This window comes from Sapajus apella, unplaced genomic scaffold (genome assembly GCF_009761245.1).
Source record: "Sapajus apella isolate SASKATOON/1434 unplaced genomic scaffold, GSC_monkey_1.0 scaffold41, whole genome shotgun sequence".
NCBI classification, from domain to species: Eukaryota; Metazoa; Chordata; class Mammalia; order Primates; family Cebidae; genus Sapajus; species Sapajus apella.
This window is the reverse complement of record NW_022436981.1, coordinates 336,699-352,741: the sequence shown is the minus strand read 5'-3', so window position 1 is coordinate 352,741 and position 16,043 is coordinate 336,699. Positions and strand designations below refer to the sequence as shown.

The 16,043-nt window shown below is 44.8% G+C and overlaps 1 protein-coding gene across 16 annotated transcripts in view; it reads left to right on the top strand.

The window, feature by feature from the left end:
- The window catches only part of TRERF1 (transcriptional regulating factor 1), a 233,789-nt gene extending 219,497 nt beyond the window's left edge, over positions 1-14,292 (top strand). For 13 of the 16 annotated variants that reach the window (XM_032299404.1, XM_032299416.1, XM_032299414.1 and 10 more), the window contains 3 exons: positions 6,545-6,748; positions 9,704-9,951; positions 13,740-14,292. In XM_032299404.1, the coding sequence (XP_032155295.1) occupies positions 6,545-6,748; positions 9,704-9,951; positions 13,740-14,064 (777 nt within the window). In that variant the 3' untranslated portion in view covers positions 14,065-14,292. The remainder of the gene's footprint in view (positions 1-6,544; positions 6,749-9,703; positions 9,952-13,739) is intronic. The other 3 variants (XM_032299415.1, XM_032299413.1, XM_032299419.1) reach the window with 1 other exon arrangement.
- The last annotated feature ends 1,751 nt before the right edge of the window (positions 14,293-16,043 follow it).

Below are 16,043 nucleotides of genomic sequence, written 5' to 3'. Positions count from 1 at the left end.
GAATTATGTAAATATTTGAAATTATATTTTCATTCCCAGTTGTGCCCCAGTTGTAAGGATTAGCATGTGTGTGTTATTTTCTTTAACAGACAATGAAATAGCAGTTTTCATGTGCCAGACATTGTGTTAGGGACTTTATAAATATTGACTCATTTAATTTAATGTAATTCATTTAATACCAGTTCTTTGTGGTAGGAAACCGAGGCACAGAGCTTAAGTAAATTGGCCATAATCACACAGCTGCTGAGTGTATTGTTGAGCCTGACTCCTTTGTGTAGTTAAGAGCAATCAGGGCTGGGCGCGGTGGCTCACGCCTGTAATCCCAGCACTTTGGGAGGCCGAGGCGGGTGGATCACGAGGTCAAGAGATCGAGACCATCCTGGTCAACACGGTGAAACCCCATCTCTAGTAAAAATACAAAAAAAAAATTAGCTGGGCATGGTGGCGCGTGCCTGTAATCCCAGCTACTCAGGAGGCTGAGGCAGGAGAATTGCCTGAACCCAGGAGGCAGAGGTTGCAGTGAGCCGAGATCGCGCCATTGCACTCCAGCCTGGGTAACGAGCGAAACTCCGTCTCAAAAAAAAAAAAAAAAAAAAAGAGCAGTCAGATGCAACTTTTCTTTTGTTTGTTTGAGACAGGGTCTCAGTTTGTCACCCAGGCTAGAGTGCAGTGGCACGATCATAGCTCACTACAGCCTCAACTTCCTGGGCTGAAGCAATCTTCCCACCTCAGCCACCTGAGTAGCTGGAACTACAGGCGCACACCACCACACCCCGCTCATTTTTTAGTTTTTTGTAGAGACAATGTCTCACTGTGTTGCCCAGGCTGGTCTCGGACTCCTGAACTTAACCTATCCTCCTGCCTTGGCCTCGCAAAGTGCTGGGATTACAGGCTCACCCCTGTAATCTCAGTCTACTGCACTTGGCCACACATTTTCTTAAAGAAGCATAAAAAATTGGGACTCATTAATGCTTCAAAGCCTATGCTTTTAACTAAGAATTGATCCTAGCTATGAAATATACATACATATATACATTGATGTTTGAGTCCAAATATCAGAGAAAATGGAAATCTGTAGATTAGAATGGTATTGCCATTTCTTCAATCAGAGATGGCAATATTCTATATGCAGGGTTTCTTGTGACCAGCATTTCTGTTTGACTCATTGAAGGAGTGATGTATTATATCAGAATAGTCTTTCACTCGTCTGTGGCCTAATGTTTTAAAAAACAGTATGATCTCCTCCAGTTCAGTCACCTAAAAGCAGTTGAACTCCCACAATGTAAACAGCAATGAAGAGCCGGGCGCGGTGGCTCACGCCTGTAATCCCAGCACTTTGGGAGGCTGAGCTGAGTGGATCACCAGAAGTCAGGAGTTCAAGACCAGCCTGACCAACATAGTGAAACCCCGTTTCTTTAAAAAAAAAAAAAAAAAAAACAAACAGCAATGTGTATGTAGTGCTGTGGGTTGTGGGTAACCTGAGGATGTTAAATGGCGCTTCCCTCCTCTCCCCACACCACACAGAGCATATGTCCTTGCTGGGAAGATGTAACATGTGTAAGTGGAAATATACCACGAACTCCAAGAGTGTTTAAAAACAGTTTGCAGCGGGGCACAGTGGCTCACGTCTGTAATCCCAGCACTTTGGGAAGCCAAGGTGGGCGGATCACCTGAGGTGAGGAGTTCGAGACCAGCCTGGCCAACATGGTGAAACCCTGTCTCTACTAAAAGTACAAAATGAACCAGGTGTGGTGGCACACACCTGTAGTCCCAGCTACTTGGAAGGCTAAGGCAGGAGAATCGCTTGTACCCAGGAGGCAAAGGTTGCAGTGGGCCAAGATCATGCCACTATACTCTAGCCTGGGCAACAGAGTAAGTCTCTGTCTCAAAAAAAAAAAAAAAAAAAAAAAGTTTGCAATGAGAACTGGAAAGTCTTAGATACAGGCTTAAGGACGCTTTCATCCAATTTCACCATTTTACAGGCAGAAAGTTGAGACCCAGGAGGGGAAAGGGCTTGCCCAAGGTCACACAGATCATTGCTTTCCAAATGAGTAGAAGAGAGAGTAAACAAGGAAGCACAAAGATTCCTAGCCTCGAAGGCCTAGGCCTTGCTCCTAGGTTTGCTGGCCTGTAAAATGGCCAGACAATTTAAATGATCTAGAAAGTCCATTCCAATTCTGGAATGTCCTGGGGTCTGTCGGTGCCATGTTTGGGAAGAGGGGCAAAATCAGAGGATATGGTCTTCTAAGGTAAATTGTTGTATCTTAGGCTTTGGTGTTATCAAGTGCCTAGGACAGTGCCTGGCATAATACAGTCACTCAATAAATTAAGAGTGAATATTTTTCCAAGATAGGAGTCACTCTGGTTCATAACAATATTCCTTCTGTGAATTCACTGGAGGGAGATGGAATGAACAGGGGATGCTGAGCACAGGAGTGACAATAACAAAGATGTTTCCACACAAGGCAGAGGCACCATTTTGGACTGCCTGGGCTTTGAAGATGGGTAGGAAGGCCCAGGCCACCATGAAGCCTCAGTTTAAGGAGAAGAGGGTGAGACGATGCCCGAGGGGCCACACCTTCTTGAGTTTACTCACCAGGAGCCAGTATTAGGCTGGGCCAGGAGTATCCACACCCTCATTACTTGTGAGCTTTCGGGAGAGCAAAAGGCTTATGTGCAGAGATGACTCAGGCCCACAAAAACAAGAAAATCTTGATTAAAGGCCAATATGGCAGCTCACAGCTCCTTTGTGGGTACTGTGTGCACAGTCAGCCTTCTGAGGATAGTTTCCCAAGTGGAGATGAAAAATTGGGATGCTGGAGAGGGTGCGCCTGGGGAGGGTGCACCTGGGGAGGGTGCACAAGGCACAGTCCTAGGATGTGGTCCTACTCTTTGTCCTCGGGGCCTACCTGGGACACCTGGGACAGCTCTCCTGATCATGTGTCTTCAATGTTTTGCGTAAGGGCGGGTGACCATTTCCCTCCCGGTGGAACATGAAGGAACATGCTCAGGTAGCTCAGGGATTATTGAGGACTTGAGAGAGAGGAAAAGAAGGAGGTTTGAAAGGAATAATTGCCCTTTAGCTAAGTAGATGGAGGTCGACAGAGCACAGTTGCTCCCTCAGCAGGGCAGTGTGGCTGGAAACAGAAGAAGGGAGCCAAGATGGGTTCTGTTAATGAGGTGAGAGGAGAAGGTGCTAGCCGCACCTTCCTGTCCCCTGTCTGTGCTCATGCTCCCCGACTCAGGACAAATATATGGGGCTGGCTGTAACCAAATTTCAACACAGTTCAACAAACCAACTGAGGCAGTTAACTGACTGTGGAAAACAGCAATCAGGGTTCCAAGGGCAAAGGTAGAACTCACCGTGGTGTCAGCACACTTGCCTGCAGCACAGTGCATTGATGAGGGCCTTGGGAAACCTCCTTCCCTTTGACATTTTAAAGCAGCTGGTTCCTGTGATATTGAGAGGTTTAGGATTTCTAAGCTGTTTACAGATGGACAAATGTGCACCTGTGGCAGGTCCAAGGAGTGAAGAAGGTTGAGGTTTTGGAATAAGATAGACCCAGTATTGAATCTCAGTTCAACTTTTTTACCAGATGTGTGACCTTGAGAAACTTATTTCTTGGGTCAATTTCCTCATTTGTTTAAAACTGAAAAAAATTTTACAGTGTTGTGAGAACTAGAGTGTGTGTGTGTGTGTGTGTGTGTGTGTGTGTGTGTGTGTGTGTGTAATGCATGATTCTTAGCAGGCAGTCAATATTGTCATCATCATCATTATTATTAGTGACCATAACACTCAAATTTGTGTCTTTGAGCAGATTTGGGTTGTTGAGCATTTGTATTCTAACTTACCAATTTATTATCATATGAATTCCATTTGCATGCCTGAGAAGTAAAAATACCCTCCTCAAGAAACTTACTGTGGACACTCAAGGCTCTGAACACCATGTTAAATGTATAGCCTCCTACCCACCCCATATTTGCTCATCTTCTAATTTTGGAATATACTAAATGTTTTGTTTCACAATATATCATAAAATGACCAACCTGGCCAGGCACGGTGGCTCACGCCTGTAATGCCAGCAGTTTAGGAGGCTGGATCACGAGGTCAGTAGTTCAAGACCAGCCTGGCCAATATGGTGAAACCCCATCTCTACTAAAAATACAAAAATCAGCTGGGCGTGGTGGCACATGCCTGTAGTCCGAGCTGCTCGGAAGGCTGAGGCAGGAGAATAACTTGAACCCAGGAGGCAGAGGTTGCAGTGAGCTGAGATTGCACCACTGCACTCCAGCCTGGGTGGCAGAGCAAGACTGTCTTAAAAAAAAAGACCAACTTGTTGATACAAAGTTCTACATGTTAAGATTTCTGTTGTTCTATCTTTATACCTCTTAGTCACTTTGGTGAGCCATATGGCTTGATGATAAATCATATTGCGATTTATAGATTGCCAGTTGAAATAAAACCTATCTAAATCCTTGAGACATACATAATCATGGTACAGTGTGATTTAATCTATAATTTTGTGGCTATATGGAGCATGTCTTCTAAAAACATTTAAGCCAAACAATGCCATTGTGAGAAAGTTGTCGTTGTAACAAATAGCATGAAACAAATGCATTGTCATTCGTTGTATACAGTTATTTTTAAATGCCAAACTGTAGGCCGTGGCCTACTTAACGTTTGAGACCATAGAGTCCCAGTTTGACATAACATGGTTTTTGCCTGAAACTCTTTGGGATGGAAAGATGGTATAGTCCTACAGGAATAAGACCACCTAAGTGAGATCAACCTGTATGTTTTAAACTAGTAAGAGACCAGCTGCTTATATCATAAGTCACTTTGTTGAATGTACTAGGTCTACATCAGTATTCACTGAGGTCTTCTAACAAATGTGATCATTACTAATTAATCCTGTTTACCCAGTGGAAACTGGTGCCATTTCTTAAATACACCGTGTTTACACCGCATCTCAAGTAAGCGTGCTATATAAGGACAATACTGAAACAGTGAGGGGCTACTGAATGCCACATACATACTGGCATTCTCTCTCTGTCTCTCTCTCTCTCTCTCTCTCTCTCTCACACACACACACACACACACACACACACACATCCCAAATCCAAACTGCAGAGAGGAAGTTTGTGGCTTCTGGGTCCTAGGATATCACTACTTTCAGAAATCTTTATCTTTCTTGGAAAGTCTTGCTTCTGAGCTTTAAGAATCATGGGCTCTGCAACTCTATGCTCTGCCCTCAGATGGTAGGAAAAAAAAAAAAAAGAATCACGGCCTCCCCAGTCACACCACTGTCAGGGGTAAAGTAGACTGGAGCCCACGCGTGTTAAGTGATGAGTTATGCAGAGAGCTTGGCAGAGACAAATGACCTGCCAGGTCAGGGGCAGCTGGATATGCCTTTTCCTTCCCTGTTTATCAAACGGGAGGACTGTTTACAGCCTGTTCAGTGGCATAGTAAATGTGAAAGCACTTAGTAAACTGTACAATAAAAGCTGAAATGAGGCTGATTGGTCCTAAGCCCTTTTGGGGCCTGCAGAAGCCAGCAACCCTCACACCTACCCTGGGAAGGATTGAGAGAGCAGAATAAAGTAGTTAGTTAAGCAAGGGGAGAATGAGAGCCTCCTGGATTCCTGCCCTTCCATCCCGGCACACCCAGGGCACCCACTTCAAGCTATTCCAGTAACTTACTGTTCTGTTAACCTTGAGAAAGGCAGGGACCTTCTGCTTAATTCTCCACATGGCTGCTGTTCTGAAGTGGGAAGAGGGGCTGTAGAAGCAGAGGAGATCATTATTCACAGGAAATATTTTCTTGTTCTTTTTCATTAAATGCCTCTGGTAGGAGAAAGTGAATAAATAGAAACATTGAATACACTGCTTTTTCTGAGCCCATGGTCAGAGACAAAAGGAAAAGCACATGATAAATAAAAGGGAATCTCCCCTTCCATTTTCTCTCCTTTCATTCAATCTTCTGACAAGACCAGAGCGGAGCGCCCCTTGTGTCACGTGCTTTCTGCACACCACAGGTCAAATCCGGCATCTTGCCCAGTGGTGGTATGTTATAAAGCCTCTAAAACAAATCAGCATAGATCCTTCTTTAGTCTCTCTCCAAGGGGGATTCCACAGTATTGTTACTGCTGGAAAACCCTCTTCACCGCTATGAGGAGAGAGAGCTACTCACGGGCAGGCTGCGTGAGTTTTAGTCATTTTAAGATCTGATGGTTTTGAACAAGGTGGGGAATCCTTGCATATAGAAATTGCTCCTCTCTGCCTCACCATGTCTTTATGTAAGTGATGAGGGGTCCCAAAGTGGGGCAGGGGACTTACTTCCTTCACTTCAAAGTCCTAAGCATCCGGAGACCAACCTTTTTGGGTTCATGCCTAGCAGGCTCTGTCCGCTGTTCCTCATGCAAAAGGAAAGGAACACAGCCCCAGCATCCAGCCCCACTCTCCTCTGTTGGTCTGTGAGTTCTGTTCATCACTAAGAATGCCATTTGAGGATTTCCCCTCTTGCTTTTATTACCTTAACACTAGACAAGTGAAGAAGAAGAAGAGTTAGAGGAGGAGGAGGAGGACCTGGAAGAAGATAGGAAATCCACAAAAGAAGAAGAAAGTGAGGTGCCGAAGTCCCCGGAGCCGCCACCTGTCCCAGTCCTGGCTCCCACGGAGGGGCCGCCCCTGCAGGCCCTGGGCCAGCCCTCGGGCTCCTTCATCTGTGAAATGCCCAACTGTGGGGCTGTAAGTGTCTCTGTGTCATCCGGGGATCTGGGACAAGGGAGGGCCGTATAGCCGTGCCTGGCTTTAAGAGATGATGTATTTTCGAGAGTGCTCTTCCAACAATCACAGTTTGGCAGAGGGTGCTCCATGTTGCCATAGTTTTCTTCTTCATTGGCCAGCAGGTATTTCCAGAGTGTGTGTTCTGTGTCAAGCACAATGCTGTGTGTTGGAGAACACAAAGAAGGCCCCTGTGCCTAGCAAGTGTATGATTCCAAGCTCCGCAGCCAGCGTTGGCCTCCAGAACATACATTCCACATTTCCTGGAGCTTCCGCACTCCCCCGGGCTGTGTGTCACATAAGCTTGTGCCCTGTCGACATGCATTTAAATGTACTAGGAGAGCCTGCTGACAAAGATCATCCTTTTATGACATAATTACTTGCCCCACCTCCTGCATTTTTACCTTAGAAGGTTTTGCATTTCACATTTTACAAAGTGTGACTAATTGAAATGTCACTAATTTAAAATTTGAGAACATTGTTACAAAGATGTAACTAAAGTTTATCCTTGTACTCTATGGCAGAGAAAAAAAAGATTTACTAAAAGTAAATTCATCATGTAAACAGGCTGAAAGGGACTGTGTGTCAATACTGAGCCTAGTACTTTTCAAGACTTTTCGAAGCATAATTTAGCTAAAATAAAACAAATTCACCATTTGGTCATTCTTAGCACTAAGGAAAGACCTTATAGTATCTGTGCTGGCCTTGTCTAAGGCTCCATGTATATTTTAAAGGATATTTTTAAAGGTTATTTCTCAGTCTCCCACCGGTCCCCCACTAGTCTGAATTAGTGAGCTTTCTCCAAATCAGGTTTCTTAAAGCCAGGCACACCTGTATAGGCAAGTTCTAAAGGGATTACCCCTCAAAATAATGTTGCCCCTTCCACAGGAAGCCCATTTTCCTCAAGTCAGTGTGCTTGTCTTTGCTCGTACTTGATGTAGGACAGTGCTGTTCTGCAGAGTATACTGAATGCTGCTTATGAAGTCTGTCACTTAGATGGAGAAGGCAGCAGTCTTTAAAATATTTAGATCCTAAACCAGAAATTCATTTGATTTGCATTTAAGAAAAAGTGAAAAAAATTTTTTAAAAAAAAAGATATATACATTTTCCATTCACTGTTCACTCTGGAGAGAACAGAAGAGATTGCTGGCTTGTTTTCCATCTTTTATGTTTAATGACCTGGCCATTTTGTATAGAGTGTTCAGTGCAGGCATGATTACGGTAATGATTTTAAGTGATGGTATTTCTTGGTGAATTTGTTCAGAAATTGGATGCCTCCTCAAATCACGGTTCTATGTACATTAAATTGTTTACCAAATGGGAAGTTATTTTTTACTTTTCCCAGTCAAATGCTCAGCAAGGTAGATATTTTCCTGTTCCAATTTTTCTGTACATAAAAAAAGAAAAAAAAAGATTTTTTTTTTTCTGAGATGGAGTTTTGCTCTTGTTGCCTGGGCTGGAGTGCAATGAATGGCGTGATCTCAGCTCGCCACAACCTCCACCTCCTGGGTTCAGGTGATTCTCCTGTCTCAGCCTCCAGAGTAGCTGGAATTACAGGTACCACCACCACACCCAGCTGTTTTTTGTATTTTTAGTAGAGACAGGGTTTCACCATATTGGCCAGGCTGGGCTTGAACTCCTGACCTCAGGTGATCTACCCACCTCAGCCTCCCAAAGTGCTGGGAACACACACTTGAGCCACTGTTTCCGACCAAAAGAAAAAAATGTTTTAAAATGACTTTTTAAAATCACAGTGGAAAAAGCATGGTGATTTTTATTTTATTTTATGTTATTCCTTGCCTAACGATGGAAGCTTTGGCTGCTAAGTCAGCGATAGGTTTAAACCTAAACAGAGCTCATAAACCTAACACAGCAACTACTACAGCTAGACAGCCAGTAGGTACTCCCCTTAGCTGAGGAGTTTAACAAGCTGGGAGTCAGGGCTCTTGGGATTCAGGGACACGGATTTACATCCCTTTATAGTGATGGTTCTGAACTGGAGATGATTTGTTCCCCAAGAACATTGGCAATGTCTAAAGATATTTTTGTCATAAATGGGGAGGTGCTACTAGCATCTGGTAGTCAAATGCCAGAGATGCTGCTAAACATCCTATGTAGCAGAGTCCCCCACCCATCACAACAAAGAATTATCCAGCCCAAAATGACAGTAGTGCTGAGGTTAAGAAACCCAGCTTTATGGCAGGCTTTTAAAATACTGCCCAGATCCTTTCTCTTTTTCTCATTCTGTATTAAAATTTGGGGGTCTTAAACATTGCTTCAACAACGGGCTACTGATTAAGGCAATATATAACATAGAATATGTCAGAAAATCTCATCATTGTCTTTCAAACTGGGTTCCTTAGAGAGCTAGGGCTTCCTGGGGGTACTCAGAGCTGAGCAAACAGGCCCAGTTCTGCAGCACTGTCTCCATTCTAGCCAGCGCACCTCTGCTTTTAACTTGAGCCTGTGTTTTTTGAGTAAGACCTGATTTGTTTAAAAAAGAAAAAGGAAGCGAGGGAAAGAGGAAGGAAGGGAAAAAATGGGAGGGAGGGAAGGAGGTAGTTATCAGCTTTTTTCAAAGTTTGAAAGCTTGTCCAGCTCCCGCATTTTTCAGATGGAAAAAAATATACAGAAGGGAAATGGCCCAACAGCTTTAGTTATAATAGAGCTAAACCCCTGATGTCTTGACTTCTAGACAATAGCTTTGTCCTTTATCTGTGCCACATTGCCGCTTCTCTTCTGGTTATAGCAGTGATGAGGTTTTGATTGGCACAGCATTTGTGGTTGTCGTATTTGATCTTTACTTTTGTAGCATATGCCCAAAGTTTGCTTATATAAACCCTTGTGCCCTGTCGTTAGACAGTTTCAAGTATGCCATGTTTACCACTGAGTAACTAATAACCCTAATTTCCTTTTCAGGACTGTAGATGTCATGTCACTCCATTTCTTCCCCAGGTGTTCAGCTCCCGACAGGCACTGAATGGCCATGCCCGCATCCACGGGGGCACCAACCAGGTGACCAAGGCCCGAGGTGCCATCACTTCTGGGAAACAGAAGCCTGGAGGTGCCCAGAGTGGGTACTGTTCGGTGAAGAGCTCACCCTCTCACAGCACCACCAGCGGCGAGACAGACCCCACCACCATCTTCCCCTGCAAGGAGTGTGGCAAGTAGGTGCAGGGACCAGGGACTGAATCTGAGTTCATGATGGATAATTGCTCTATGGGGGCTGGGCCAGGATGGCCTGAGGTTTCTTCAATCAGAAAAAGAACGTAGACCTCAAAACTCTTCTTCATACCATCTTTGGGATGGATATGTAGGCTTCGCCGCAGATTCAGAATATGGCCCTTCTGTTATCTTAGAACCTTGTAAGGATGGATCTCTTCAGAGAGTGAACCTCTAGTTACAAAACTTTACTCTTTCCCAGAAATGAAAAGTGGGACTCTGGTTCCCACTCCTTTCCTTCACACCCAAGCTATATTCACTAGCATTACTCTTGTTGCATCCCTGCTGAATGGTTTGAGAATAGCTCTAGAACACTTAATCAGGAACTCTCTATAACACAGATGGCTCATACATGATACTCCTACCACTATCGCTTACTTCCATGCCCAGGACAGACATCACTAATCAATCACCACACTCTTTGCTATCACGTTAAGACAGAGCCTCAAATACTTTTCATTGTCATGCTTCAAGTTGCATAACCAACTGATCAGAGTTGATACATGAAATAAAACCTATTTGTTATCATGCCCTTTTAGGTATAATTTAAAACAAGAACTAAAAAGGAAAAGTGACATGCGATAGTAATTATAATAGCTAACATTTACTGAGCACTTATTTTGTTACATGCGTTATTTGTATGAACTCATTTAATCTTTACATAGAAACTCCATGTGATACAGTTTTTTATCCTTGTTTTACAAATAAGGATTTAAAAATTAGGTAAAATGACTTGCCCTAAGTCGCACTACCAGTAAAGGGAAGAACTGTGATTTGAACCCAGTTTCATTCAAATGCAGACCTGGGCTCCTGACAACTGCTCTGTCCTTTTGGTTTATTTGCTTTAGGTAGAAAATGTCATTGATGGTAAGATGGATGATTCCCTCCCACAGCCTCCTGTTGAGAATTCCAGTGTACTTCTCAATGAGTCCACCTGACTAGAAGGGTACTACATTGTCACAGATTACCTCCTTTAGGAGCCTTGCTGAGTTCCTCTTCCCATAATTCCCAGTGCCTCCAGCATGAAGAGGAGTATTACCTGGAAGAGAAGCTGCCCAGGTGGCTTCTGAAACTTTACCAGGAAAACATTTCTAGTTGCATAAGGAAGGCCAGGTGGGACCTTTCCTTGTACATCCCCACAGATAGAGCAGGCAACTTAATGGCAACTGCTGTTTAACAGGTACACTCAGTATGTGCCTGGCACTGTTTTAAAGGATTTTTTACATGTTTTAGACTGTTTTATGTTGCTACAACAGAATGTCACTGACTGGATAATTTATAAAGAAAATAAATTTATCTCATAATTCTGGAGACTGGGAAGTTCATGGTTGAGGGACCTGCATCTGGCAAGGGCCTTCTTGTTGAGTCACCCCATTGCAGAAGGGCAGAGAGAGGCGAGAGAGAGCAAGAGACTGAACTTGCAGCCTCATACCCGATTATAATTGGCACAAATCCATTCATGAAGGTGAGGCCCTCCTCACTGAAACACCACCCATTGGGCCCCACCTCCTAACACAGCTGCATTAAGGATTCCATTTTCAACACGTGCTGTTTGGGGGACACATTGCAACCCATAGCACATGTACCGATAAAGCTTTAAAGTAGCTCTGTGAGGCAGGTACTTTTAGGAGCTGCTTTTTTAGAGGCAGAAACTGAGGTACAGAAAGGTGAAGCCTCTGTTGCAGTTCGTAGCAAGCGACCTAGTGGGGATTCAAACCATGCAAGCTGGCCTGGCCTTGTGCTCCTGGCTCTATGCCCATGCTGCCTGTGACTAAACCCAGCTTGGTGGTACCCACCAAAGTGAACTGGAACTAGCAGATCACTTACCCCTGTGAAGCGCAGGGATGGGAGAGGTGGGATTCGGTGTTGGTCTCCTCCACACTCGGCTGTCCTTCCAAGCTGGCCATGCTGTCATTTTCACATCACCACCCACCACACATTGGTGCACCATGGAAGAAATAGGCCCTCGGATTGATCTTAAGGCTTATTCAATTGAAATGATGATGGAGCCACCCTCAGCTGACTCTGAGTGATCTCCCACCTGTTTGTCCTGGAGTGGCAGTGTCGGGGTATCAGGGTCTTGTCAGTTTCCCCTGAGAGGAGCCAGCACCTCCCACTCATTAGACTCAAACGGGCTAAAACTCTACCTTCCACCAGGTGGAGACAGAGGACGATTTGACAAACAGAAATCAGTATTTCATGTTTCTCGGCCATTTCTGTGGCATCTATTAATTGGTTTTTTGGGATCTTGTTCTTATGTTGCTTGGTAACTTTTTCTACGAGAAATCCAGTTACGATTTCATGGACAATACAGATGGTTTCTGTGGTTTTTCCTAACTCGGAATAACATTAGGCAAATATTCACAAAATACGTCTTACAGCTGCTGAAATTATGTCTGTTACATTTAACCATTTTCAGTGTGTCCAAGTAGAATTGTGGTTTATTAGCCCTATTTGACTCGGGCCTTAGAAATCAGCTGTTATTTTTGTTTTTTGGTTTTTTCCTTATAAACATTCTTACACCTGGGCACACTTCTCTGAAAACACATCCAGATAGTTAATATTTGAGACTTTGTGGGCTGTACTCTCTTTGTCATAACTGCTCAGCTTTGCCACTGTAGCATAGAAACAGCCATCAACATTACATAAACAGACATGGCTGTGTGCCAATAAAACTTTTTTCACAAAAGCATTTGGGTTCGTCCCACTGACCATAATTTGCAGACCTCTCATCTTAAGAATTAACCCCAGAAATATATCGTTTTATCCCAGGGTTTCTAGACGTCAGCACTGTTGGCATTTCCAGTCTGCTAATTCCTTGCTTGGGGAAGAGGGAGTGTCCTCTGTGTTGTAGGATGTGTAGCCATTCTGATAATATCATGGCCACCAAAAGGGTCCTTAAGTGAAAGGGTGTAGATGTAGATCAGATGTCAAGTACAATAATGACAGGGGCCACTGGATTTGACCACACAGAGTCACTGATGACCTTGAGACTGGCAGGGGACAACAGTCTACTTGGAGATCCTTCAAGAATTTTGACTGTGGGCTGGGCGCAGTAGCTCACACCTATAATCACAACGCTTTGGGAGGCCAAGGAAAGAAGCTCAATTGAGGCCAGGAGTCAGAGGCCAGCGTGGGCAACATAGCAAGACTCCATCTATGCAAAATATTTAAAAATTAGCTAGGCATGGTGGTGTGTGCCTGTAGTCCTAGCTAATTGAGAGGCTGAAGTTGGGAGGATCACTTGAGCCCAGGAGTTCAAGGTTATGGTGAGCTATGATCACACCACTGCACTCCAGCCTAGTCAAGAGAGACACACTGTTGAGGAACAGGGACAGAGGTGGGTTGTTTCATGATGGGGACTATCAGGGCTCATTAGCATGATCTGGGAGATTCTCCAGCGGAGAGAGCATGGTCCATAATGAGGAGAAGGAGGAGGCTGAAGGAGAAAGGGTCTGTGCTCCAGACTCCTGGTGGACAGGACGCCCTTGAGAATTCCTCCTCCACTGTCACAGGAATGAAGACTGAGGCACAGTCAGCATGTTCTGTCCCCATCCCTTTCCTTGTAATGCTTGGAGAGGAAGAGAGGTGACAGGTCATGGGGGAAGGAGGTCCTAGAAGCTGAGCAGCCAGGGACTCTGTCAGACCACGCACCCCCATTCCCCATAGGACACCTGGATTTCTAAGAACTCAGATATCCTTCTAAATTCTACACACCTCTCTTTATTTTTAGAGTCTTCTTCAAGATCAAAAGCCGAAATGCGCACATGAAAACTCACAGGCAGCAGGAGGAACAGCAGCGGCAAAAGGCTCAGAAGGCGGCTTTTGCAGCTGAGATGGCAGCCACGATCGAGAGGACTACGGGGCCCGTGGGGGCGCCGGGGCTGCTGCCCCTGGACCAGCTGAGTCTGATCAAACCCATCAAGGACGTGGACATCCTCGATGATGACGTCGTCCAGCAGTTGGGAGGTGTCATGGAAGAGGCCGAAGTCGTGGACACCGATCTTCTCTTGAATGATCAAGATTCAGTCTTGCTTCAGGGTGACGCAGAACTATAAAGCCCTGTGTGGCACTTAGAGACAGTGAAAACCCACGGCCTCCGTCTTCATTAATCAGGAAACCTGGACTGCCTGCTTGTTTTGTAGCCCTTTTAAACTACCTGTTTTAAAAGTGGTCATTTTATTCAGGTTTAGAAAAAAAAATCCCATTTCTTTTCCTTTTATTTAAAAAAAAAATTGTTTTTGTGGGGGGTTGGGGGAATAAATAATTGGCACAACTATCTTTAAGAGGTGTTTCATCTGGGCTACCTTCTCATGAAATCATTCCCAGCAGGGAATGAAGCTGACCTTCATGTTCCATTGCGTTCAGATGTCAACCATCCCGGTTGCCTTTTATCCCAAAGCTTGCTGTGAGAGTGTGTGTGTGTGTGTGTGTGTGTGTGTGTGTGTGTGTGTGGTGTGAGGCAGGCGACCCTCTTAGTGCTGAGGCCTTGGGGCCATCTTTTCCCACAAAGCGTTATTTTGATTCTGTTCTGACCTCATTCTGTAGTTTGCAGTGAGCATGGCATCTTTGCCTGGAGATTCTATGCTAGGGGCAGCTTTCCAGGGGCAAAGCAAGCCCTCGTGTTACACAGCTCTCCTCCAGCACACACGACGTGTGAGGAGATGACCAAATGTGAAAATAGGTTTCCCCTGAGTTGCCTCTCATCCTTTGGCCCGTGTGCAGGAATGGAGTACTGTATAATTTTAGGCTTTCACTCCAAGCAGTGTTTACTGAGGACCTGGTTTTCTAGAGCAGGTGCATCCTGTCCTCTTCCGTGTTCCCTGGGGTCTGGTCAGCTCCAAGTTGTGGGTGGCAGAGCTGTGTTCAGCATGAACTGACAAGAGACCCATCTGCAGCCATGTATTAAGTTGCCAGGACTGCTTTCACTTTAGGGTGATTGAAGGGCACACATTGAAGTACCTAGAATGCCAGAAAGTGTTCTTTTGCCCAAAAAACAAATCAGAAAAGCAACACTGTTAATGATTAGTGGAGTTCTGAAATTACTTTGTGCCACTTAGAAGTACCGTGAGACCTCATTCACTGGGATTTTGCTGTAATTCACATCCGCTGGACTAAAGTTTACTTGATGGTAGCTGTAAGAAATAGTTTTCTCATACATATGATAGCAAATACAAGACAAATACCATTGAAGGCCAACAAAAATGGCTTCAGACACACTTTTAGCTATAGTGTCTGCATTCAGACAATGACTGTATTCATTACAAATCACTTACCAAAGCACTTCTAGACTTCTCTAACCTCCATGACTTTGCTCTGCTTCCTCCTGTCCCTGTCAGCAGGGTTGCTGTTTGTACTTGAAGGTAATAAACCTGTAATCCTTCAAAAATGCCATTTAGCCCCAGGCTTTTGAGCTGAGTCAGACTGACCCATCCCACCATTAGGGCAAAACTCAGGCTGGGACACAGCCCCAGTGCAGAGAAGATCCTGCTTCACGCAACTCCCCTTTCAGAGTTAACGCTGCGTGATTTCCTGGGCGGGTGTTTTCAGGACTTGCCCACCCCAGGTATGCTGGTTCCCAGCTCCATGTAAGTGTGCCTATCACACTGGGCCACTTTGCTGGCACATTCATAGCTTGACATGAGAGAGAGTATCAGCAGAAGCATGAGAGTAGGACCTGGTGTCTTTGACTCTGCAAAAGCTTTTAGCACACATGAGAGGGACCAGCTGTGACCCGCAGCAGCCCCACACAGGCTTCAGGAAAGCCACGGGCGGAAGAAAAAATAAAACTCTTTTCCATCATTCTGTTTTCAAAGAAGAGGTCTTGGCACTTTCTTACATCTTTTGTTTAGAGGGAAAAAGAAGTTTCATTTGCTGCCATTTCAGAAAGGTTATGCTATCTTGTTTAATTCAAGTAGTTGTGAGTCAAAAGCTGCCTGGGCAGTGTGCACCAACTTTGTAGCCAAACCATTACAGCTGTCATATCCTTGGCTGATCGTCTCTCCCGGGGACTACTGCCCCCCACTTGGCAAGTGTC